The sequence below is a fragment of the Mus caroli genome, chromosome 7 (assembly GCF_900094665.2).
Source record: "Mus caroli chromosome 7, CAROLI_EIJ_v1.1, whole genome shotgun sequence".
Taxonomy (NCBI): domain Eukaryota; kingdom Metazoa; phylum Chordata; class Mammalia; order Rodentia; family Muridae; genus Mus; species Mus caroli.
Genome location: NC_034576.1, coordinates 67,124,126 through 67,151,699, shown reverse-complemented (window position 1 = coordinate 67,151,699; position 27,574 = coordinate 67,124,126). Strand labels below are relative to the sequence as shown.

General features: G+C 42.9%; 1 protein-coding gene across 1 annotated transcript in view; it reads right to left on the bottom strand.

Annotated features, from left to right (window-relative positions):
* Positions 1–27,574, bottom strand: part of Mtmr10 (myotubularin related protein 10) — a 53,439-nt gene that overhangs the window by 5,211 nt on the left and 20,654 nt on the right. The window contains exons 7-14 of the mRNA XM_021167676.2: positions 21,959–22,139; positions 17,579–17,666; positions 17,410–17,498; positions 16,184–16,314; positions 15,026–15,095; positions 14,419–14,489; positions 8,766–8,935; positions 1,955–2,125 (exon numbers count right to left, since the gene is read on the bottom strand). Of these exons, the coding sequence (XP_021023335.1) occupies positions 1,955–2,125; positions 8,766–8,935; positions 14,419–14,489; positions 15,026–15,095; positions 16,184–16,314; positions 17,410–17,498; positions 17,579–17,666; positions 21,959–22,139 (971 nt within the window). The remainder of the gene's footprint in view (positions 1–1,954; positions 2,126–8,765; positions 8,936–14,418; positions 14,490–15,025; positions 15,096–16,183; positions 16,315–17,409; positions 17,499–17,578; positions 17,667–21,958; positions 22,140–27,574) is intronic.

Sequence of the window (27,574 nt, the reverse complement as noted above, 5' to 3'; positions counted from 1 at the left end):
GGGGGAAGAGAAGAGGGAGGGGGAGAGGGAGAGAGATGGCTGCTGAGGGCAGCAGGAAAAGCCTGGAAGAATTAAGTTCCCAGTAATGAAGGCACACACATCATGAGGCGGTAAGAATGCAGGCGCACAACTGGGAGCCCATTTAACTTAGGGATACAGTAAGTTTTCTATACCTCAGAAGCATTTGGGTCCCAGTTTTACATTAGGAAATGTTAAATCTTTCTAGGAAGACAGAATAAATTTCACAAAATTTCCTTCTCAAACCGATCAATCTAAAAACTCTCTAACACAGAAACAAGAGTTTCTCTTGATTTTTGGGTTCCCCAAAGCCACAGTGCTGGGCAGTATGGCTGCCTCTATGTTCCAGGGGCATTCGCATGAGTGTGAGACAAGGCCTTTTACCCACCCTACCTACCCCCAATATTTGCTCTCTCCTTGATCAAGGCTCAGGCCCAGTCTTTTCTAGGATGCTCCTCGTTCCCAGGCAAAGCAGGCTGGCTGTGCTCTCTGTCTCTCATACCTGGACATGTGAATGCATCACAGTTGGCAATGCCACTATACACAATGAGGCCAGAGGCACTTGATGGCCACATGGCAGGTGTGGAGCTGGGCGTATAGGCCTATTTCTGAGAGAAGCATGGACCTAGCATTTTCTAGATGGGGATAGAATTAAGAATTTGTACTCGGAGGCTCTGCTGCCTAGACTGGGATCTCAAAGCTGAAGCTGAAGGCCAGAGAAATGGATGGCTCCTGCTTAGTTTCCCTCAAGCTACAGAAGCTACCCTTCCGCTCCCCTACCCCAGCTACTGCAGCATTCTGAGCTCTTCCCACTGTGGGTTCACACGGGATGAGACAAACCAAGAACACTCTCACCAGTAGTAGGGAGGGGAGTCTCCAGTATGGCTCCATATTCTTAGTCCTCCATCTTCGTCCTCTAGCTCTATGAACTGTCCTACAGATGCGATCCCACCCACAGTGGCTGCCATGTGACCTGAAGTACTCTGGAGTGTAATAGTGTTTGCAGAGAACTTCAGTCTAACATTGTGTCTAAACTACCTATTCTACAACTTCTTAAGAAATAGATGAAATACAACTTTTATTCTGCTGACCTATAAGGAAATAAATGTTTTTAATTATTGATCAACAGCTCTGATGTGCAAGGAGTAACCCCAAAAGTACAAGTGAAGTACTCAGGACTGTGAGCCCAGCTATGCAGGAGGCTAAGGCTGAGGGATGGCCTGCTGAGTAACTGCCAGACATTGTCTCAGTATTGCAAGAAACAATAAAAGATGTCAGTGGGGAGGCACTGAGCTAGGGCTGTAGGTCAGTGGCATGTACAAGGCCCTGTGTTTGATGTTCCACCAAAGAAATCCAAAAGTGTATTTAAAGTGATTAAACTAATTGATATCTTTAAACACATTGATTATGAGCAATTTATAGACAAAAATCAAATGGTCGTTAATAAAAATAAACTTATTAGATTCTTTAATGTATTCTGAAAATTTTGAAAGGTAAGTTTAGATTATACATATTAAGCATGTCAGTTAACTGTACTTCAGTTATATTTTGAAGTTGTAAAGTGGGGAGGGGCACTGGAGAGCTGGCTCTGTAGACACAGCACCGGTGGTGCAAGCATGATGGTTTGGATCCCAGAACCCATGTAAGCATAGGGCAGGTCTGGTGGCAACGGTGATCCTCAAACCCAGGAGATGGAGAGACTTCCCGTGGCAAGTTGGCTAACTAGATAAGACAAAACTGGAAGCTCCAGATTTTATAAGACTTGCCTCAAGAAAACAGAGTGGAAAGAGGCTAAGGAAGACACCACAATCAACTTCCAAGCTTCTCATGCACGTACAGCTGCACGTACACGTGAATACATGCATACACGTATGCTACACACAAAAGGTATGCATGCGTACACACAGACAGCAGCTACAGCCAGCATGTCACTTACTGTGCTCTGCTTCACCCGCTGATGAGGAGAGTTGAAGAGGAAGGTGCCGAACAGCGAGATCCGGGTGCTGTCACACAGCACTGCTAAGTACGTCTCGGAGAACTCGAAGGCAGCTGGGTACTGCTCGAGCAGCTGCCATGTGGTATCCAAGAACAGCAAGAATAAAGGAGACTGGCAAGAACAGACAGACAAAGGGGTTACTTAATGCTGCTCTCTGGTTGTCATGTTTACTCCCAGATTTACTGCGGGTACAGAGAATAACAAAAAAAAATCTAAGCCTCAAACAGTTGGCAGAGCTGACCTAAGACCACCTGAACAGATTAAGCCTATCTGTGTCAAGACACACATTTAATTTAAAAAAAAAAAAAAAAAAAAAAAGGAGCTGTGCTTGGCAAGTGTGGTAAGACCAAACAAACAAGTGTGCAGGCATGTGCAGAAGCAAGAAAGCAAACAGGTTCAGACATCCTGTAAGCGGTCCTACACAACAACACAAAGCACTCAGCTAAACTCTGTAACTTGTGGTTGATCTGCATGCTCACCATCCAGGAACTCCCCCAAGATTATAGAGTTTGGCATCAGCCCTAGGCCATATGGAGTCCCTTGGGAAGCAGCTGCTGGGCCTCACTTGGATGCACTGCCACCTGTCCATGGTGCTTTCCAACCTGGCTGCCTGGCCTTCTGCAGCCAAACAGGGAGCCCAGGAAGCCACACAGGTGTTAGAAAGATGTTTCTCTCAAAATCTCATTTCCAGAAATGAGACACCAAAGATGATTTTAGTTAGTTGGGTTACTCTTAGCATCTAACTGTATACAATAGGGGCCTGCATAATGGCGTTTCCATACATGTGTGAGGTGCCTTGGATTGTTACCACCTGCCCTCTTACACATTATCCCCTCCCTATTCCCCAGCAGTCCTCCTACTTAAGAGAACATGTGCTATGTGTCTTCCCAAACCTGGCTTATTCTGCTTTACCATCATGATTTCCAGTTCCCTCACCGCTCCTTCTTTTCATGGTGCAGTACCATGTCTTGTATACATACATATGCTGGATTTTCTTACCCACTAAGTTGGGATGATGCCACAGTAAACGTGGACAGTATCGTTGTTCCATGAGCTACTAAGAAAGCTACTACTTTGACCCTCTTTGTATATGGCAAGGAGTGACACAGCTGGATCATAGGGTAGCTCCTGGTTTCGATTTTTAGGAACCTCCATACTGATTCCCGTGGGGATTGCACTAGTTTACATTCCTGCGAGCACTCATCTGAACAGCACTGGCTGTTTGCCTATGCCCGCACTTCCTCTCTGCTTTCCGCTAGTGGCTTCGATGCTTATGTCTTATATTAAAGGTCTCTAATTCATTCTGAATTGATTTTTTAACAGGGAGAGGAAGGAATCAAGTTCCAGTCTTCTGAATGTGGATAATCTGTTTGCCCCGCATCCACTTATTAAAGAGACTATCTTCAATGTGTATTTTCCGTACTTCTGAACATCACATAGCTGCAACTGCATGCACTTATCTCTTAGTTCAGTATTACTTTCTTGTCTTTTCTTGTCTTATCTTTTCTTTTGTTTCCTCTCCTTTTCTTTCCCTTTATGCTAGCCATATGCTGGTTTTGTTAGCTTTGCTCTACAGTAAGACTAGAGATGAGGTATTGTTGTACCTCTAGCAATGCTTCTTCTATTTTTGCTAATCATCCTATGTCCTAAAGTAGGATCTATTTTGGAGAAAGTTCCATGAGCTACTAAGAAAAATGTGTATCGTATAGCTGTTAGGTAGAATACTCTGTAGATGTCAATATATGATCTGCAATGCAGCTTAATTGTGATGGTTTTGCTTGTATTCTTCTCAATGACCTATAAATCTGGGAGGTGTTAGCTGCTTTTCTCATGGCTGGACTCAAACGCCTGGCAAGAAGCAGTCACAGAAGGAAAGGGTTATTCTGGCTCACAGTCTGAAGGTGTCTCCTGCATAGTGGAAAGCAGGGTAGCAGGTAGGAGTGACAGCTGCAGCAGCTGCTAGCACATATCTACAAGGAGCAGGGAGCAGACAGGAAGCAGTACCAGGCTATGAACCACAAAGTCCAACACTGCAAGTCACTTTCTATAGTGAGGATCCTTCCAAAACAGCAGGACAGTTGGACCAAGTGTGCAAATACATGAGTCTATGGGAAACACTCACTTTCAAACTTCAACACCGTGCCAATGGCCCCATAGGTTCCTGGCCAGCTCAATGCAAAATGCATGTCGTTCATCTCCCTAAGTCCCCTTGTCTTACAGCTCTAACATTATTTGAAAGGTTAAATCCCAGTCTCTTCTGAGGCTCAAAGTAAACTTTTATTGGTGATCCCCTATAAAATTAAACAGTAAGTTACCTCCAACATAGACAGCTAATACAGAGTAAACATTCCCACTCAAAAGGCAGGGATGGAGCAAAGCAAAAACAAACAAACAAAAAAAAAAAACCAAAAAAAAAAAAAACACACAAAAGAAAAACAACAACAAAAGACAAGATAAGGCTGTACCAAAGCAAGGCTGAAACCTTGCCTGGCACTTGGAACATGTGACAGATCACATGTTCTCAGATGGGCTTCTGTAGCCCAGCCTCCAGCTCCAGTGCCTTTGATACACACGACCTCTCTTGGGTCAGTTCCATTCAATGCCTGCAGCTTGTTGGCATCTCCAGTATCTTGGGGAACCCACTACAACTTAGGTATCACCTTCACAGCTTCAGGTATAGCACGCCTAGGTGTCCACACAGGAAAGCCATCCCCATTACATGGTTTTATTGAAATTGGTGCAAACCCCCATCTAACAGCCCATTCCCACTGTTGCACTTTGCTTGCCTACAAAACCATGACCACGTGGACGATAACAGGTTCACTGACTGCTCAAGGTGTTGCTTGAATCCCTTGGTCCACAGTTGCAGATTGAGTATTTTGGTGCTAGTACTGAGTACCTTGCCAATGAACCTAGGAAAGCACTTTCCTGGCTGCTATATGCCAGCCAGGTACTCTGAAATTTTTTTCCAAACAAAATAGCCCATCTCTTGTGCGCTCTGTCTTATTCAAGGCTTAGGACCCGAGGATAGCACTGCTAGACTGTCTGACAGACATGAACGGCTGCTAGTCCTTGTTGCCCTTTGAAGCCCTGAGCATGGCCTTCACTCTCCATGTTTCCACACTCTTGTCTTTCCCACTCACCAGAACGGCCCATCAGGTGTCTAGAGAGTTCTAGGGCTGTCATATTGAACCTCCAAGTGCTTCAACATCCCCACAGCACCAGCTCTGAAGGCCTAAAACTTTAGTCAGGTAGTGCCAAGCAGTGGCTCCACTGATTGCTAACAAATTTCTGTTTCTTTATTTTCCCATTGCTATGACAAATACCTGACAAGGAGGCAACCTACAGGTGACTGATTTGGGTTGGTGGTTTGAAGGAATAAAATGCATTATGGTACGGAAGATGCCACCCGGTGGCTGGCTCTTCAGTACAAGCTGGGCAGTGGTTTATCCCATGGACCAGGAGGTAGTCAGGTTAAAAACCTCAAGGCCCACCCTAGTGACTCACCTTTTAAGTGAGGATCTACCTCATAAAGGTTCCATAAAAAATTAAGAAAACAACCTGTTGTTCAGGGACCAAGAGTTCAAACATATAAACCTAAAAGGTCCATTTTTATATTCATGCTGTAACAAAGGGTTATGCCATCCATAATTGTTGTATTGGGGTCAGCACTTATGTCCAGTAATGTTGGCTTTGTGTAACTCCAGAATCTGATGCGTGCATGTGTATAACTGTTAAATGTTTTGATGAATCGTTCATTTCGTGAAGTCTCATAACTAATGTTGGAGTCTGCTGTGTTGGTTGTGAACATGGCTAGTTCTGCTTCCTTACAGGCTTGATTTGCTTGAAGCATCTTTTTCTATCCTTTTACTGCCTGTGAGGTATATTTACTGCAGCTAGTAAATACTTGGGTCTTGGTTTTTAATCTAACACTCTGACAGTTTGTGGCTTTCAGTTAGAGACTTGAAATGTTAAAACGTTAGAGTTACTGTTCATAAATATGAACTGGCTCCTGTCATTTGTTATAATTCTGGATTCAGTCTTATCTGCTTATCAAATCCTCTAGTGAGACGTATTGTTTCCTGGTTGTTTTCTCGTCCTCCTCAGTGTCTAGGATTCCTTTCAGTGCCCTTTGCAGAGACTCCTTAACGGATTTTAATTAACTTAGCTAATTAAGCTTATGATGAAAGGTCTTTATTTCTCTTTTGATTATGAAGCATAACTTTGCTGGTATCAATAACCTGGGTTTATAGTTTTGTTTGTTTTGGGGGGCGTATTTGAGTTTCTGCTTAGAAATCCACTGCTATTACAATGGGCTTGCTTTTCTATGTAACTTGACATTTCTGTCCTGCAATCTTCAAGAGTCTTTTATTTTCCTATACCCTTAATATTAGAAACTATATTACTGTGGGGCTAGAGCTGATCCAGGGATTAAAAGCACTTGCTGCATTTGCTGGTTAGTTTCTGTCAGCCTGGGAGAAGAGAACCTCAATTCAGAAACTGCCTCCATTAGACTGGCCTGTGGGGGTGTCTGCAGAGCATTTTGAAATTAACTGTCATTATAAGAGAGCTCAGCCCTCTGTGGACAATCCCACCCGTCGGCCAGTCCTATCCCATCCTGTGTTATATAAGAAAACAAGCTGAGCAAACCGTGGGAAGCAAGCCAATAGGCAACATTCCTCCATAGTTCCTACCTTGACTTCTCTCAGTGACCAACCGTCCTCTAGAAGTGTGAGGGGAAACAGACCCTTTCCTCCCCAAATTGCTTTTGTTTATGGTATTTATCACAGAAACAAAGAAGCAAACACTATTCTAGTAGAGGACCCACATTTAATGCCCTGTACCAATGTCAGGTGATTTCACAGGGACCTCTAACTCCAGTTCTAGGAGAGTCTAGATCTAATGCCCTTTCCTGGCTGCCATAGGCACTGCACACACACACACACACACACACACACACACACACACACACACACACACTCTTTAAAGCTGTATTGTGATAGCTGGGGGGGTCCCTTTTTAGTCATAAGTACTTGAGATTCTAAAATCCCCAATATCTGGATGTCCATCTCCCAATTTGGGAGGTTTTCTGCTATTATTTTACTCAGTAGTCTCTGGCTCATATCTCTCTTCATTCTTCTATGTCCATGACTCTTAAGTTGTTTTGTTTGGTTGGTTGGTTAGTTGGTTTTTTAAGACTGGGGTTTCAAGACAGGGTTTCTCTGTGTAGCCCTGGCTGTTCTGTAACTCACTCTGTAGACCAGGCTGGCCTTGAACTCAGAGATATCTGCCTCTGTCTCTATGGCATGCACTACCATGTCCAGCTTTTAAACTGTTTGGTTGTTTTAAATTATATTCCAAAAATACTGCATGTACTATGCCTGCTTTTAAAAACTTACTGTTTGAATGTTTCAATTCATTCATCTATTACAATTTCACATCCTGGTAATCTGTTTTCACTTGATACTTGATATTGGCGAGGCTTCCAACAAAGTTTATTCAATTTATTGTTTCATTTTCTAAAATTCAATTTTTTTTGGAGACACTTGCATTCCTCTTTCATATCCTGAGTTGTCTTTGTTGCTGTTGTTGTTACATCTAGCTGTTCATCTGTACTCTCTTCCAATACATTCTGGCCTTCAGCCCTCTCCTTGGTTCCACTGATCATCCTTATAATCATTCTTTTGAAGTCATTATCATCCGCTCAGTTACTGTGGACTTACACAGTGGATGGCCCTGCTGCTCTGCTTTCTCCTGTTTTCTGTGCTTCTACATAGGACTGAGTGGGACACTGACCATGTGTTCTTTCAGCTGAAATACTCACCATGGTGCAGACACACTAGGTTTGACTTTCTGACAACTGGGCTGCAGTGCAGCTTGGTAGCCACTTGACCATGTGTTTAAGGTGCAGGGATGAGGAAACAAACTGCAACACACCCTACAAGCAACTGGCTTGAAGAGAAGTTGTTGGCTCTATTCTCTAAGATGCAGAGGATAGGGGGTCATCTTTGTGTCTAAGGTAATCTTCTACATCAATGTGGATTCTAATCTATTAGTTAGGCTTTAACAAAGCTACAATGTGTTAAATCAATACTGAAAAATTAAAGAGGCCCTTGTCATTTTCACAATGGTAAAATTTTATCTCATACATATTTGAAAGGTGCTAGTTTGGGGGGGGGTCTATGAAATGGCTCAGTGTAACTGCACTTACCACATGAACATGAAGACTTGATTTTGACCCCAAAAATCTCATGAAGAATGAGAACTGAGTTCTTAAAGTTGTCCTCCGACCTCCACAGGCATGTCCTGGCATGCCCTAATTGTCAGATTATAGAGGTGCTTCCACTAGGCTCCTCCCAGGGCTGACATCACCAACCACCACCACCAGGTGGCTGGCTTCCCATAAAGGGATTGCCAGGCACTCCAGCCCCCAATCTCTCTGTACCCAGTTTTTCTCTCTCCCCTCCCCACTTTCTGTCCTCTGTGCCCCATCCTCTTCTCTGCCCTTATGGCTCTGCTATCATCTGTCTGCCTCTACCCCTTCTCTAGGTCCTCACTCTCCCTTCCTTCTCCCAATAGTGTAATTCCTCAGGGCATACCTTAGCATGGGCCCGACATATCCCCTTGCCACACTATATTTCATAACACTAATCATCACACACACACACACACACACACACACACACACACACACGCACACACAAATAAACATACTTTTGAAAAGTGCTAGGAAAGCAACAGGACTAGTTACCTCTTTCTCTGACCTCTTCAAGTGGTTGCATCTGTCTAGGAACTGATAGCCTGCCATGACCCACTCCTTCTGTACCAGACTCTGAAATCCAGTAATTGTCCTGAAGTATGGATCCATCATCACTTGAATGAGAGAAGCCACCAGACAACTCAAGTCTCTGCCTTCCTCCTCTGTCAATAAAATGGAAAGAAAATGATGACCAAGAGAAATCCTGAATGTAAGTTAGGTAATTCAACATTCTATACTTTAAATTGCCTTCAAAATAGTCTATGTAAGAAAATTTAATGGATTCCAGCAGCTCTCAAATATAATAAACTTATTTTTTACATGTCATGTTCTATTTTTATTGGAGATCTATATGAACCAAGAGAAGTATCAGAGCAAGTCATCAGTAAGTAAAAACTAAACACAATCTTTATCCTAATTCACTGCACCACACTGAAGATGCCATTCCACCCTGATGCACTGACTGTGGGGCTCAGTAGCAAATGGACTCTCATATGTCACTACTGGCAGATAACAGCAGTTCACTGCTCACATTTTTTTCTTGTTTATTTTTCTCTCATGTAATATATCCCAAACAGTTTTCCCTCCGTTCTCCTGTCCTGGCCACCCCTCCTTCCTCCATCCACTCTTCCTTTCCTTTTAGAAAAGAGCATGGGATATCCACCAAACATTTCATATCAAGTTGCAAGAAGATGAGGCATCTCTCCTCACGCGAAGGCTGGACGAGGCCACCCAGTAGGAGGGAAAGGGTCCAATGGCAGGCAGAGCAGTGCTCACATCTTTTACTTCTCATAGTTTAGGGTAGAATGTATTTCTAGGATGCATTCTGCTTTTGTTTTGTCAAGGATAGTAAATAAAACACTGTCTTCCACTGAGCAGTGCTGGTGCACGTTTTTAATCCCAGCTCTCAAGAGGCAGAGGCAGGTGGACTCCTATGAGTTTGAGGCCAGTCTGGTCTACAAAGCGGTTCCAGGACAGCGAGGGTTATACAGAGAAACAAACAAACAAAAGACTACAAGCCACACACTGCCTCTCCAGAGAGAATGTCCTTCACGTGCCGTGACTCAGAAGTGAATGATGGGGTGGAACTGTCTCCATCACGTGAAAAGGTAGCAAGCACTTCCTTCCTGCCCTTTACAGCTAGTTTCCGTTTCTTCGCAGATCTTTGTTTTTTTGAGACAAGGTGTCAGTACAGGCCTCAGATTTGCAATAAAGCCAAGGGTGGCAATGAACCTCCTATATCTATGTCCCCAGTGCTAATATCAGTTGTGCACCTTGTCATGCAGCTATTGTCCTTTTAAATGAGTTTAGAATTACCTTCACATCAAAACCAGGTAAAATGATGAGAAAACTATCAACTGACAGCCTTTGCAAATACAAATGTCATACTCATTAATAAAATATTAATGACAAATTATTGTGAAAAATCCTGGAATTTTTCCCTAGAAAGCAAAATTGCTTTAGCATTTGACAAAAAAATAGTATAATTATAAAATAAATGTAATAATATTATCTAGAGGCAAACTACCATCTAATTTACTTCTATATTTATTCTTAATTTATAAAAAAAAAAAAAGCTCCTAGCAAACTAGGAATTAAAGGAAAGCATATCAGAGGCTTCTCCCAACCCCTACAACTAATACACCATGCATAATGGTTGAAGACTGAATGCTTTCCCCCTGAAATCAGAAATGAAACAAATATCTCTGCCATCAATACTTTCTACAGCATGCTGTACCAGAGGCTGAGTCAGAACAATTAGACAAAGGAAAAGGAATAAAGGGCAAAAGTATTAAAGAGATTTAAAAACCGTACTTGTCATTAACTGCAATCACTGTACGTTAAAGATCAAGGATGGGGAAGAGAGGGATGGCCCAGCGAGTAAAGTGCTCGCCACGCATGGAGGAGGACTTGCATCAGATCCACAGCACCCACATACAAAGCTGAGTGAGCGCCTGGGAGCCCAGTGCTGGGTAGGAAGGAACAGCTGGATCCCTGGAGCTCACTGGCTAACCAGGCTAACCAAATATATGAGCTCCAGGTTCAATGAAGGACACTGTCAAAAAAGGAGGCGGAGAGTGATGGACAATGACATTTAATGTTGATCTCTGGCCTCTACACACATGAACATGCACATAATATACCACACATATACAAGAAAAAATGTTTAAGGAGTCCAGAAAATAACTACCAAAATAAAAGAGTAAGCTTACAAGAACTCTCTCTGTAAAATCATGAGTATAGAGTAAACCTGAAGCTGCAGTTAAGAAAACACTGTAATCACAGAGACGTCAGAATACCTTAAGGATACTCAAGAGATTTAATACACTCTGCCTAAACCTTGTGCAGTAAAACCTGCAACCACTGCTAACAAATGAAGGAAGATCAGAGTAAATGGGGAGGCATTCCCTTCACAGTTTGGAGGACTCCTAGACATATCCTCTCTAAACTCATCTATAACCGACATAGTCATTTACACACTCCAGTGGGCCTTTTTTTAAACACTAGAAATTACATGGAAATATAAATAACCCAGAGTAGTTGGAACAGTTCCAAAGACAATGTTGTGTAGTTAAATGTCTCAACTTTAAAGCTTGCTGAACAACTATGGCACTCAAGATAATGTGGTAGTAGCATAAAGAACTGACATAGCTCAACGGAGTAAAATAGTTAAAAATAAACTTTGCCATTTACATTCAGTGATTTTCATTAAAACAAGGCAATTTAATGGAGAAATAAAAGTCTTTTCAAGGAGCTGGAGAGATGACTCAGCAGTTAAGAGCACTGACTGCTCCTCCAAAGGTCCTGATTTCAAATCCCAGCAACCACGTGGTGGCTCACATAATGAGATCTGATGCCCTCTTCTGGGGTGTCTGAAGACAGCTAAAGTGTTCTTACATACAATAAATAAATAAATAAATCATTGGGCCAGAGTATGCAGGGCTGGAGCAAGCAGGGCTGGAGAGAAAAAGTGTCTGAAGACAGTTACAGTGTACTTACATATGAATAAATAAATAAATAAACCTTTAAAAAAAGTCTTTTCAACAAATGACCCACATAATATCCACATAAAAGAGATAATTCAACCTCTTACCTTCTCTCTCTGTCTCTTATCTTTCTCTCTGTCACACACACACACACATTCATTCAAAATGGATCAAAGGACTAAATTCTAAGAGCTAAAACTATAAACATTCTATAAAATAAAACATAAGGAAATGTCCCTCTGTGACCTTGAGTTGGGCAAATAGTTCTTAAATATGATAAAGAAAAATATGATCCATTAAAACTGGAAATATTATACTTCAAAAAAATTAAATTAGTGTTTCAAAAGACAAAAGAATGAACAGACAGGATACTGTAGGAGAAAATGCTCGTGGATCATGTAGGATTAAAAGAGAGTGTATCCAGAATGCATACCTAAGTCTTAGAACTCAACAGCAGGTGAAACACCATAGAGAAACGAAAGGAAAAGCACACTGATGAGCACCACTTCACCTGTGCCTGAGCGGGGCACGCTAGCCAACAGAGTTGTAAGGGTGTGGACGCCGGCATCCTCATCCACACTGAGAAGGAAAATGTGGGCCAGCTGTAACTAGTCTGGCAGGTGAAGATAGTCTAAAGAGACACTTGTGTCTCTAGATCGGAGTATCAGACCCCAGAAAAATGGAGATTCCCCAGGAATCTTGTACCGGGGAGGAAAAGGTGCTAGTCAGAGGGTGAGCTTGTTTCCCAGGGAGAGACTTCACAGAGTACTAACAACTTGTCAGACACTGTACAGGATGAGACTGAGGCTCAGACAGTGCTGGTCAGTGCTGGGTGGGAGCACACCTTGACTGGACGGCTTAGCTGTGCACGCCCTGTTTAAACACTATCTCACCTCGGGACTCAGTCCAATGGACTTGAGGGATTTTTGCTGGATCTCTGTCCCTCTTCCCAATATGGTCACACTGAATAAGTCCTTTCCAGACTTTCCACTTTTTTGTTTTTGTTTTGTTTTGTCTTGTTTTTTGTTTGTTTGTTTGTTTGTTTGTTTTTCGAGACAGAGTTTCTCTGTGTAGTCCTGGCTGTCCTGGAACTCACTTTGTAGACCAGGCTGGCCTTGAACTCAGAAATTCTTTCCACTTTTTTGTTGTTGTTGTTGTTGTTTTGTTTTGTTTTTCAAGACAGGGTTTCTCTGTATAGCCCTGGAACTCACTTTGTAGACCAGGCTGGTCTCGAACTCAGAAATCTGCCTGCCTCTGCCTCCCAAGTGCTGTGAGACTTTCCACTTTTAATCTGACCCTTTACTGGCTCACTGAGGATGAGTGACCAGACCTGACTTGGTGCACAAACTGTGATCCCCAACTGCAATTACTGAGCCACTTTAGAACATAGTTTGCCTGTTTCTTAACAAGGTGAACATGCTACATAACTCACCAGCATAAAACTATCCCAAACACACTGTGTGGTTATTCCACACAGCACACTCTGTAATGGTCCCCATATAGAAACAACCTAATGCCCACCAACAGGGAAATACATAAACTGATTTACAAACAATGGGATCAATTTAAAAAAAAATCACTCATATATATGACATGAATGAAAATCATAAATACTTGTTAGATAAATAAAGCCAGAGACAAAAGACCACATACAGTGTGTTTCCAGTTATATAAGCTATCTAGAAAAGGCATATCTACAGAGACAGAAAGTAGCCTACTGATTTGGTGCTAAGACACAGGCAGATCTCTGTGAGTTCAAGACCAGCCTAGCCTTACACAGCAAGTTTCAAACCAGTCAAGATTATATAGTGAAATCTTGTCTCAACTGTTCCCATCACCTCTTAAAACAAAACAACCTTTGGAATGATGAAAATTTCTATCACTGACAGAACGATGTGAGTTTGTACTTAGGACCCATGTAAAAGCCAGATAGAGTGGTAGGACAGGCATCTGTAATTCCTGTGCTCCCCTACTGAGAGATGAGTCAGAAGCAGCAGGGTTGGAAGCCTGCAGGCCAGTTAGCCTTCGGTGCATAGCAATGAACAAAAGAAGCCCTGTCCAAAGTGAAAGGCAAAAACCACCATTCAGGGTTTTCCTCAGATCTCCTGGGTGGCACTGCATTTGTGCGGCCACAGTCACAAACAAAATACCGAGGCTTTCTATTTACTGAGTTACCAGTATGCTCAATATGCATCATACCCCAACTAATGGGTTAAACCACACTAAAGTGTTAGTGAAGCAGGCTCAGTACTCCCAAAGCCTATGTGCATGGAGAGACCGGGCTCATTCCCAATAAGATGAGAGCACTCAGTTGTAAAGAGGAGAAAAATCATTGTCTATTTCATTTGAATTCTTCATTTCTAATTATTTCCTTAGGTTCACAATTTAATGTGAATAAGAAATAGCAAGATTAGAGAGGATACCTTGTCCAAATTAGCATTGAATATCAGTCAGGTCAGGGATGGGGACCCATTCTCCCAGAAAAGAGGAAAGACGTACTAAGTGGGAGAGTCCAGCATGACAGGACACAGTCACAATCTGCAGTGTGCCGGGTGGTACGGCAGCACTGTGACAGAAGAGACAGCTAAGACTTATGGTAATGTGAACAGCCAGGAGCCACAGTGGACTCCTGTAGTATTCTCAGGAATGATTTTAATTACCTTGCAGGACTACAGAGAGACGCTGGCTTTCAAGAATGTATACAAGTTCTGCTGAGTGTTTAAGGAAAGCCCTGAAGAGAAAGAAGGAAAAAACACTGTTAGATATCAAGCTTCTACCATATACACATGCCTTTGCCTGCTGTGACGTCTTGTCCACCTGCATAAATATATTTTAAAAGTGCTTAAAATCAAGCAAAGCTCATTATCCTGTCTATACACACACTACACTTTTATTTTTATGGCGCTCTCTGGTATTAACAGGATGATTCTTTAGGGAATAGTATCAGGGAAATTCACCAACCATATATTACAAAACAGGCTGATTTACATAATGTTCAGGAAACAAGGCTTTAGAGGCAAGGATGAAGTAGTGGTTGTCAGAGGGCAGGGATCAGGGGAAGACTGGGGAGAAGGCTGAAGGGTGGGCACTAATGAAATCTACAGATGATAGCAACATTGGTGGTCAGGCTGGATGCTGCCCTCCAGCTAGATAAGATAACCCTGAGGGATGCTAGGTGAAGGGCACGTGGCTACCTCTACTATCTTTTACTTCATGTGAGCCTGTAATTATTTCAAAATAAAAAGTAAAAAAGAAAAGTCGACAAACCTGACGTACTCTAACCACCGAGTACTTTCCAGTGAAGACAACCATTTCTCTTCCGTTTCTTCAAAAGGCTCTGCATTACATATAACAATACTGTTAAACTTAGCTTTATACAGTCAACATCAGAGTTAAGCAATATCCCAAAAACATTAAACAATTAGCTTTGAGGAAATAGCACACACTTTTACTGAAGTCAGCACTAGGAAGACATGCTTATGATTCTTGTTTTTTTGTTTTTTGAAGACAGTGCCTTGCCATGAAGCCTAGCCTGGACTCAAAACTCTGGGTCTCCTTTCTTCACCTTCTCAAATGCTGAAGTCATAGACATGGGCCACTGCACCAAGGTGACGTGCTACGGTTCTATATTGAAGCAGAAGACAGCATTCCCTCAAGTCTTGTCTTCTACCGTCTGGCATTTTCAAGGAAATCCTGGTAAGTCCAGCTACAGCTGGACTGGTGAGTCCTGGCTCCACAGAAAGCAATGCCTGGACTAGATCCCATGTCACAGCATTGCCGCCCCAGGTCCCATCTTCCCCATGTCTCTTCGCCTTCACAGCTGCCAGTGTCACCTCTGTGTGCATGTAGCCCTGGACCAAGCACTGCCCTGCCCAGGGTGCACATAACCACTCAAGGCCACACACTGCTAAGATCTCCTACCATAACAAGGCCTACTCATCATCCAAGACCTGCCACAAAGCCAGTGCTCCACAGGCCTTCTACTCCAAAGATGCTTCCATGAGACATCTTCTCAGAGTAAAGCGCAACCCCGAGTCTATGGGGCAGAACTCTAAGGGCTCACATACAGTCCCCGCTCAGCTGAGCCACTCATCCTGCAGTTCAGCTTATGCACTGGGATCTCAGCTACATCTGTCTGCTGAGCAAACGCTTCTTTAAGGTAGTCTATAGCCTTCAGGATTTGGGGGAATTTAACAGGTGTGGTTTTTACCTCTCCAAAACCAAGAGAAATTTAGACTTCATTTTCTAGGGACTGAGTCTCTCCTTAGATGTATCTTCTATATTTTTAAGGAACATCACTTTTCCTGATTGTTCCAACATAATTCTTTATTACCATTCATAGATAGATAAATAGATAGATAGATAGATAGATAGAGATAGATAGAAATAGATACAGGCACAAAATAAAAATAAAAATGTCATTACCATTTACACACAGTTGCTTAAGTTTTACAAATGCCGCTTGTATTTCTTGGATGTTGGGCAACACCTTATCCAAATCTGACTTGTAAACATCACTTCTCTGTGGGTGACTTTTAGTTATGGCATTGCAGATCCTAGTAAAGACAAAATCCTTTAGTATCCATAGTAACCTTCATCCATTTCTTCAACAGCAGACATTTACAGTCAAAAGTACTCTATACTTCCTGGGATAATCATACAATGGTGTCAGCCTATGGGGCCTAGAAAGGATGACAGGCAGTAATTAAACGGCTATCGCACATAAAGCATATGGAATGTAAGGTGCCTCAGAACTAAGAGGTAGAGAGGACAAGGTGGTGGGGTGAGGAGTGTTCGTGGAGGATCATGAAGAAGGTGACCCAGGAGAGAAGAGCCCTGTTGGGAGAGTGAAAAGACCAGGTCATTTTCCGGCGGCTGGAGCCCAGGAAATGGAACATAGAAAGAGAAAATGACTGCACCAGTAACACACATGGGGCGAAGCTGGGGGTGGCAGTACGTGGGTTTATAACGTTTCTGGAAAACTAAGTGGACAAATGGGAGAAAGACAGAGGCATCTGGCCAGAAGACATGCTGGGCAGATCCTTTAGTTCAGTTTTAGACATAAAGTTTAAAGGGCCTTAAAGGTGTCCACATGGCAGACATCAAGCTAACTAGAGATGATATCAATGTGCTGGTTACTAAAGCCAGTCGTTGGTGTCCTTCTGCAGAAAGGAATACAGATCAAAAGGAGAAGTCATGAGAACCAGCCGTGGAGGATGCAGCCCCAGCAAGGAACAAGGGCAGTAGCTGAGGATCCTGGGCACTGAGAACTGGTCAACTGTAAACACACAGCTATGAGTGCAAGCAAGAGAAGCTTCCTCCTAGTAACAGGGAGGTTACTGCTGACTTTATACACATTGCTGAACTTGTATGCACAGACCCATTAAAACCATTTTCTAAGCTACTCTGACTTCATAGACCTAAACAAGATGCAGAAAATTGAAAGAAGTTTAATTTATCCTGAAATTTCTAAAATGGAAATCATTGTATTTTCAATGTCAAAGACAAATGCTTTATCAAACAAAGATCATTTTTCTATATTCAGTGTTTTCAAAATGGTAATTGTTATATATAATATGTGGTGATACCAACTATTCCCACTTAGGAAGAGGCTTATTGCTTCTTTTCAGAAAAACACTGATCTCAGTTACCTCTGGTCAATCTTCCTCTGTTGCAGCGCATCTTTGATGAGGGCCATCCGCACAAGAGCACTGCCGTTAGAGTGGCTCCAGCACCAGAACTAGAAGACAAGCAGAATCCTCACTTAACTGGAGAGGAACTGGACCTCAGCATCAATGACACCCAACAGAAGTCACTTACTGGCATTCTTCTTCCAACAAAGGAATGGGAAAAGATCTTCAGGTCTTGGTCTGCTAGTGAACTTGGCACGACAAAGTATTCTGGAAGGCTAGAAGGGAGAGAAACAGGTCATGCATGAGTCTCGTGCTCACCTACATCCACTCTAACTCTAGTCATAATAGAGTGAACCTCAACTAAGAAAATGCTCCTCCAGATTGGCCCGCAGGCACACTGTTGAGGCATTTTCTTGATTGATGATTGATGTGGGAGGACTCAGCCCACTGTGGTTAGTACCAGTCCTAGAATGGTGGTCCGGGGCGCTATGAGAAAGGTTGAGCCAACCATGAGGAGCAAGCCAGCAAACCACATTCATCCATGGCCTCAGCCTCCATTTCTGTCTTCTGGTCTCTGCTCTGTTTGAGTTCCTGTCCTGACTTCCTTCAATGATGAACAGTGATGTGGAAGTACTAGCAAAATAAAGCCTTACTTCCCAAGTTGCTTATAGTCATGGTGTTTAATCACAGTGCAGTAACCCTAACTAAGATACTGCCCATCACCGATGACTAGACAATAAAAATATGATTCATATACACAGTGGAATTTTATTCAGTAGCAAAGGAGAATGAAATCATGACATTTGCAGAAAAATGGATTGAACTGAAAATCATTTTGTTAAGTGTTACAAGCCAAACATAAAAAGACAAATACTACATTTTTTTCCTATCAAACCTAGATTTATGAGGAGTGTATGTGAAGGTCATGGAACTAGGAAGGGGACCATGGGGGAAATGAAACATGAAATGTGTTAAGGGAGTGGGGAAGAGGGAAAAGGAATGCACATGACATGAAAGCAAGAGGGCATTACTTAGGGGGAAGAAACCATTGAGAGGGGGACAGAGGAACTGGAGAGGAATGTGGGGGTTGGGAATGATTTAGAACAATATACAATGGCACATATGTAAGAAAATGGCACTATGAAACCCACTGTTTTAAAACTAAAATCTTAGTTTCAGGAGCTGGGAGACAAGTCAGGCAGTAAAGCTTCTTCCACTGAAGCTCGAGGCCCTGACTTCCGTCCCCAAAGCCATGGACGAAGCTGGCATGGGTGGTACCTGCTTAGGATCCCAGGGCTGGGGAGGCATAGGCAGGTGGATTTCTGGAGCTCACTAGCCAGCCAGCCACGCCTAACCAACCAAGACACTCCATCTCAAAATAAAATGGTGCACAAAGTCCGAGGAATGATACCGGAAGCTGTTGGCCTCCACATGCACACATACACCCCACCACCACCGACTTCTTTAAAAGGAAGAAAAGTCCCGTAATTGTGACACAGTGATGTGTTCTGTGGCCCCCATCCAGAATGAAGCACATTTATCTCCACTTGGTTGGATGGCACTGCATCCGTCTAAGGAGGTACTGATAATCCTGAGTGTATGTGTGTGATGTGCACAGTCCTCATAAAATTAAATTCTGACCATGAGAAAAATACAGAGCAATTTAAAGTATTTCCTAGAATGACTGTCAAATTCATATTCACTGTCTAGGAAGCATCTTCCTGTGTATATATACATCTTGATAGGCTGTGGGGAAAAAAAAAAAAAAAGATAGCAGGCAAACTAAACCAAAGCCCTGTGTAGTGGTTTGAACAAGAGTACCTCCATAAGCCCATATGTGAATGTTTAGCCATCAGGAGTGACACTATTTGAAAAGGATGAGGAGGTATGGGTTTGTTGGAGAAAGTGTGTCACTTGGGGGGTGGGCTTTGAGGTTTCTAAAGCCCACAGTAAGACCAGTTTTGCTCTCTCTGCCTACAGATCAGGATGTAGCTCTGAGCTCTTGTCCGGTGGCTGCCTGCATGCTGCCATACTCCGCACTGTGATGATAACAGACTAAACCTCTGAAACTGTAAGGCAGCCGCAATCAAATGCTTTCTCTTATAGTAAGAGTTGCTGAGTCATGGTGCCTCTTCACAGCAATAAAATAGTGCCCAAGACAGCCCGTGACGCTGCAAAGAAGCTCCCGGCCCTCACTGTCTTCCTCTTCTACCCTCTTCGCCCAGACACTCTCCAGACCACAGTTACTGGTGGGAAAGTTCCCTGCCCTTTGAAACATGTTCCTCTTTTCTTTTTTCTTTTTTTCTTTTTTTATTATGTATTTTCCTCAATTACATTTCCAATGCTATCCCAAAAGTCCCCCATACCCCCCCCCACTTCCCTACCCACCCCATTCCCATTCCCCTGGCCCTGGCATTCCCCTGTACTGGGGCATATAAAGTTTGCANNTCCANTGGGCCTCTCTTTCCAGTGATGGCCGACTAGGCCATCTTTNGATACATATGCAGCTAGAGACAAGAGCTCCGGGGTACTGGTTAGTTCATNATGTTGTTCCNCCTATAGGGTTGCAGATCCCTTTANNTCCTTGGGTACTTTCTCTAGCTTCTCCATTGGGAGCCCTGTGATCCATCCTATAGCTGACTGTGAGCATCCACTTCTGTGTCTGCTAGGCCCCGGCATTGTCTCACAAGAGACAGCTATATCTGGGTCCTTTCAGCAAAATCTTGCTAGTGTATGCAATGCTGTCAGCGTTTGGAAGCTGATTATGGGATGGATCCCTGGATATGGCAGTCTTTAGATGGTCCATCCTTTCATCACAGCTCCAAACTTTGTCTCTGTAACTCCTTCCATGGGTGTTTTGTTCCCAATTCTAAGAAGGGGCATAGTGTCCACACTTTGGTCTTCATTATTCTTGAGTTTCAGGCGTTTAGCAAATTGTATCTTATATCTTGGGTATCCTAAGTTTTGGGCTAATATCCACTTATCAGTGAATACATATTGTGTGAGTTCCTTTGTGATTGTGTTACCTCTTTTCTTTCCTCCACACAGCCCAGCAGGCAGACAGAGGCAGGCCCAACCATGCTGCACCATGTGCTTCACAGGACAGACAGCGGCACATGCTGGAAAGACGAACAGTGAAATCCAAAGGAAAGAAGGCAGGATCCAAAGCACCTACCTAGACACGTACACCGAGGAGGTCCCTCGACAGCACTGACCAGTAAATGGCAGCATGATTTTGCCCCCAAGAAAGCTGAGTATAAGCCAATGAAGACTTCAATGGTCTCAAAGCATTCTCAAAATTTCTCCAGTACCTAGTCACTTTTTTTTTTTTTTTTTGGTTTTTCGAGACAGGGTTTCTCTGTGTAGCCCTGGCTGTCCTGGAACTCACTTTGTAGACCAGGCTGGCCTGGAACTCAGAAATCCGCCTGCCTCTGCCTCCCGAGTGCTGGGATTAAAGGCGTGCACCAACACGCCTGGGTTATCTTGGTTTTTTATTTGAACTTTAGTTCATGATACTTAGAGCTGAAGGATAAAGTCTGATAGAAAGTAGACAGATGGCAGACTTAGGATATAACTAGAAGTAACCATAGATAGCAGACCCATGCAGCCATCCTCCACTGTGTGAAAACTACTTGGGACACTGAAACCATGATATAAAAAATGGAACTTTACACTAGACAGATTAAACAGACAGACAACCCTTGGGGCCTGTCCGTCAGTCATCACTTAAGTACACAGAGACACAGTGACCAAGGGGAGGCAGAGAGGGACAGAGAGGAGGAGATACAGCAAGCAAGCCAGAGACTGGATGGGATGCCCAGGGGACAGAGCACCACCTGAAGAATTCTTGCAAGAACACTGAGGCTTGATCCAATTCCTCCTCACGATGCAGAAGAACATGTTAAAGAACAGCACAGAAGTAAAACCAGTAATGGCAGACTGTGGGAAACGCCACAGAGCCACACCCTGGTTTAACTGTAAAGGCAGGCGTAGGTATGATAGAGGTAAGACAAGAACACTGTATGGTAAAAAGCCTATGGGGCTCTTAAGCTCTTACCTCTCACTCTTATCTCTAGCTCTCTTTCTCCCCCTCTCTCCACGTGGCCACGGACAGCCTCTCTCCTTCTACCTTTTCTCTTTCTCTCCGCCTTTCTACAATAAAGCTCTAAAACCATTAAAATAAATAAATAAAAATAAAAAAACCTATGGGACACATCACTCAAATTTAGAGTGAAACTTTCTTTAAAAGACAGTTTAAAAGACAACTTGAAAAGACAGTTGTAAAAACAACTGCAAACAAACACTCACTAGATCACTGACACTAATAACGAACTACTGTCAACAGCTTTTCAATGCTATGGATGGTGTACTTATATTACAAAAGCCTTAACTTTATTTTTTTTTAATTTTATTTTAAACCCCATTTAAAGCAGGTATTAACCAAAACTGGCAAATTTATCAATTTAGTTATATCAATGGACGTGGAGTTAGACTATTCTTCACAGAAGTCTTTTCCAGGTGTGTGTGTGTGTGTGTGTGTGTTATGCATAAGTTAAATAAGACTTACCAAGTAGATATCATGTAACCCTCGTTGATAGAACAAACTCTCCACCCAGAAGCGCCTGTCCTCTTGGTCTCTCTGTCCCAATCTGAGTAAGTTTCGAACAGTGGCGTCCTCTGGCTGCCGGTACTGCCAGCTCCACTCCATACTCCTCCACCTCCTGAGGATACTCCATTAACCTTGTTGGCTATAGGAAAGGCAATATTATTAATTTTGTTGAACTACTCCCTTCTCACCCAGAATTTGCTTGCTCTGTCTTCTATCACATACATGCCCTATGTGTGACCTTCTGTGTCCAAAATCCACCCGGGTCTTCACCCAGCACTTTCCTACTGTATAGACACCTTTTACTGTCCTCATCTTCTACTGGCTTTATCTCCTGCATGCTTGCAGGTGAGCAGGTCTTGAGCAAGTCTTCAATTTGGTTTTGAAGCCTTTCCCCCATCCCACTTGCTGCTAACGCTGCCGTGCCACACACAGTTCATTCTTCTACTAGGTACTTCCTTCAATGAACAAAAGCCTGCTGCCCATATTTGTCTCCACTGACTGCCCTTACTTTTCAGTCTCTCCCATTCCTAACAAATTATGGAAACTATTTCTGAGCCTCAAGTATCTCACTGCTCCAAACTGAGGGGAAATCTGCCATCTGCTTACTTTTTCCACTATGAAGTAGGGGTGCATGGATTCACTCAACAGTTTTCAAGTCCTCAAAATATTTTATTTTTTCAAGCATCATCTCATCTGCTCACTAAATGATTCTTGGCTTTGTATAATTATTCAACTTGAGAAGCTGACAGAGCTGCTTGTACGTCATTAAAAGCCACAGCCCTGTCCCACATGGTGTGTCAGAGGGAAGTCTAGACTTCACTTCTTAGCAAAAAAATGTGTCCAAAGACAGGAGCGTACCTAGAGCCCGGGAGCACCTGAAAAACATCAGGAGAGGAGCTGTGCCAACCAGTCTGATATGCCTTAGGGTGATGGCAAAACCCTTCTTGGCCCAGCGTCTTACTGCCACAGGTTTAAGTGGCAGTTCCTAAGCTGACAGTCCTGACGAGATGAAACTCAATGGTGTTTTCACACAAAATAATGCTTCTGTGATATTGTGTCTCACCCCAACCTTTCAATGATGCTCCTTTTTCAAAAGAATCTAATCTAAATGGCTTCTGTGGGACACAGAGATCCATTGCACAACGGTAGGTTCCCACTGTCTGCAGCTCTCTCTCTCGTAGCTGTGCTGATGCCTAACTATCACACGGACATTCCGAGCCTCAGTCTCAGTGATTAATTATTAACTCCTGGTACGGGGCAGACACATCTGAAGAACTTATGATAAGCTAAGTCCTGAGAACAAAAAGGCAAGTTTTCTACCTATTATTCTGAAAGCAGCAGCAAGACAGTAGTGGGTAGATACAAAAACAATGAGCACCAAAACCTATGTGCAATAAAGATGCAGAAAGGATGACCACGAGAGCTGTCCTGATTGACAGCATCTGAACAGAATCCTGAGGGAAACTTCAAGAGTTGCCAGAGAAGGAGGAGGTGGACATGATGAGCAGAGCCTGGGACAGTGGTAAAGCCTCAGGAAATCCACATATTTAGAGAAGGAAAGCCAGACATGGTGGAAGAGCAGCTATAGAGTACATGAGGCCTAAACTCTGTGCTACCTGACATTGGAAGCATTCACCAGCCACAGAGCCCATTTAAACTTAAACTAATGAACTAATGAAAATGAACTAAAAACTAATGCTAATCACTGAGGTACACTAAGGACATTTCAAATGCTTAGTAGCCACACAGAGCTGGTGGGTCCCCTATAGGACAATGCAGAAGAAGAGATACTTCTACCACTGGACAGCACTAGTCTAGATCACCAGGAGTCTGATGTGCTGTGGTTAGGAAGTCTGAATTTTACCCCCTACATGGCTCCACTTTAGACTTAGTGAGTCTGATTTTAAGCTGGTTTGACAGAGATGATCATGCTAACTGTCCTGTATCCTCACATCCCACTCCACTTCAGTACTTTCTCTATGGACCATATCATCTAGAAATTGTGCTGGCGGACTTACAGGCTTGTCAGGTGACTCAATACAATGTTCCAGAGAACTAAGCAACTTATGTTACAAATGTAAGGGGGAAACCCATGACTGGTTCAGTAAGTACAGAAAAACTTTTGGTAGGGCTCATTTTTTTTAAAAAGACATCTTTTTCATCTTGATAAAGAGTTATCAAGTTTATTTAGAACCTGCAACAAACAGCATTAACATTAAAACCAAGGACAGAAGTGGCACCGTCTCTCCAGCTCTGCCGTTACTCAGCATTGTAGCACAGAGTTTGGCCACTAACCAGGACAACCACCACGAAACCAAAACACAGATATAAACAGAGAACTCATCTGGGGTGGGGTGGGGGAGAACTTCAGCAGCAAATCCGCAGCTGAGTTCTTGTTTAGTTTTCTTAACTCCTGAAGCCACACTGAGGATGCTCTCCCATTTTTGAGATCAGATCTTTAGGCCTACTGATGAATAGACAGATTGTTTTGAACATAAAGTGAAAGCTCTTTAGGATTCTATGTATCTGCACTATTTTGCAGGTTTCCCAACAGCTGGGACTGCACTGTCATTAGCTCTGAGCCTCCTCTGGAGAGAGTTCATTGCGCAGTGGGTGATAATAATAGGATGGCACAGACTGCAAATTCTAATGCTTCCTAAAAATCCCCAAGGCCTGCTCTATCCATGCGATCACAGCAGCAAGCTGGTCCAGCAGAGTCACATTAGGAGACCTGGAGTTCCTGATGGCTACCTGACTGAGGTTTTACAACGCAGCTCTTCAATAGACTAAATGAACCTAGGCACTATGCCTTCTTGAGGCTGGCATTTTCTACAGTATTTCAGAAATCTAGCCCTAGAATGATGACATTATTTTAGAGCTTGTATGTAATTGACCACACTGGCACCCAGTCTGGCCTTACATAATAAGAAAGATAGAAAAAATGAACAGTATATGAAAAGAAAGCCTACCACTAAGATATACAGTGGGAATTAGAAGTCACAAGGAAGGGACTAGGTAACCTCAGAATACTGAGGCTGCTCTTAGTGAAGGCTCTGACCCTGAGAGCCTGTGAGGGAGCCAGCATGGCTCTGTTGCTACAGGCCCCTCCAGCAGACCCTGAGAGCCTGTGAGGGAGCCAGCATGGCTCTGTTGCTGCAGGCCCCTCCAGCAAGTCTGCTGCTTTGGCAGCTAGCATTCAAGAGACAAGATTGATCACATCATTTATAGTCACACTGAGAACACTAGTTCCCAAGCAACAAACTGACAATTCCTACACTGTTGTAAATAGTTGCATACTACGTATTTTTTTTCAAATAAGCATTTAAAACAAACTCTGAAATACTAAAATTCTATTGCTAGAAGCAACAAATGTCATGAAGTTCACTAAAAGCGTACATGCTTTAATGGGCAGCTTTAGACTACAGTGCATTTTTAGCTGTCTGTTGTAATGGAAAGCTGCTAACATCGAGCCTGCACATAACTTCATGAAGTTTGCAGGTCTTCTAGTCCAGAGCAAAATCTGACACCTTGCCAGCTTTGGAACAAAGGTGAATCTGTACTTTTCTAGAACACCATCTGCCTAATAACAATCTGACTGATGAACGGTGAGGTCCTCAGCTTCTTTGAAAATAAGAGAGGCAGAACTGTGTTCTCCTTTGTGCTAACCTGCTGAGGTGTTTGTGTGCACACTGCCCTACACCTCAGGATACTCACTGAAGTGTGTGTGTGTGTGTGTGTGTGTGTGTGTATGGCTACTGATCCTTTCAGAAATGGTTCTGACTCATGTGATGCTGACACAGAAGACCTCACACTACCTAGGAGAGCAGGAGCTTTTCTCCAGGGAATTGCAGGGAACTCTCTCCAACTTCAGATCCTATTGGTGGAAACACCTTTGTCACCTACCTGCCTGAAAAAGGGGCTTCTTTAATCCAGCCACTGAGTCAGGGTGCCATCCAGAGGGTCAAGAGAGGGTAACTGAGCATCTCTCACTCACAAATTAGTGAACTGTGACTGCAGGGCATGCAAAGCTCAGGCTCCTTTGGGTCTTAGGGATGCAGCTCATGCTTCTGTAAGAGCATGGAAGGACATCACAGGATGTTACCCTCGAGGAAACTGAGCACAGCTTTGGCCAGAACTATGCTTATGAAAGATTTGCTGAAGGAGAACTTAGAGAGGATGTACTATTAAAAAGTACTCCTTAAAAATTTAAGTAATTATTAATCAGCCAGTTATAAGAAAGTAAGAGGGACTAGTTTATAAGAAAACATAAAGTACTTCAAATTTCATAGGCTGGAGACACCCACAGGAAATGAAGGAGGTGGGACTCAAAAGTAAGTGCAGGCATCAGGTCACCAGCTGCATGGCTGTACTTGACAAGCCCAGCCACCATATTTATGCAAAAGTCATAATCTTGCTACCGAATTATTCCTAGCAGAAAAGTAGTGAGAAGAAGTGGGCTGTGCCACAAACAAACGGAAGCAGGCTTTTTTTTTTGTTTGACTCTGGAAACTTTCACACTAGCTGTTCTCTGGAAATGGGGTATCTCACAATGAGCTTGGTGATTACTGCTCTGTAGCTGACTGTCAAGGATGTATGTCTGGTTTTTAGATAGGAAGTGAATTTACATAAAAATATCAACTTCAAAAAATAACTGTTGTTAAAGCCTAAACTGTAATTACTATGCATGTGGATAAGAAAAATTAAGCCACAGATACTTGTGGTATCCAATTTCTATGAAGTACAAGTTGAAAGCTGTTCTGAGACATTATTTTCATGTGTCCTTTCTAGAGTGTGATAAGTACCTTTCAAAGCAATGAAGATGGACTTAAAGCATCTGTGTCCCAAGTGCTAACAGCACATTTAATGCAGCAGTACCACAGTGAAACAGGAATATGCTTGCATCATAGGTTATTTAAATTACTACCTTGGGTTATAGGTAAGAAATGCAAAAGTTCAGTACAACTAGTAATCTATAAACTGCAGACAGACCAGTGGTTCTCAACCTTCCTAATACTGCGACCCACTACTACAATTCCTCAGGTTGTGATGACCCCAACAATAAGACTATTTGCACTGCCACTTCATGACTGAAATTTGCTACTGTTATGAATATAAATACTTTTGGAGCGAGCAGTTTGCCACAGAGGGTGTGGCCCACAGGTTGAGAACCACTGCCCTAGGCATGGTGGAGTAGAGAGACCTTTCATTAATCTTCTTTCCTGGAACAGTGGTGGATGTGTACTTCAGGCAGCCGTCACTGTGCAATCACTAACCTACTAGGAGGCTAACAGGAGATCGATCCATGGCCTCTGTGTTAGCACTTACATTATCTGGAACACACTATTTAAAATGGAGTTATATGACTGAATCTAAGTGTTCTTGACGATGTCAGAGTTAACATAGATATGTGGAGAAAATCATTTAGTTACCTCAATATTGCCTAGAATGTTTCTAGTTTTTGACAAATGCTCATATTCCTTCCATTGATCTTATTCAGAACAGAAAGTCAGAATTTTGGAAATCTTAACAAAGTTCTCTAAAAGGGTTTAACCATTCTAGCTTTTTTATAAAAAT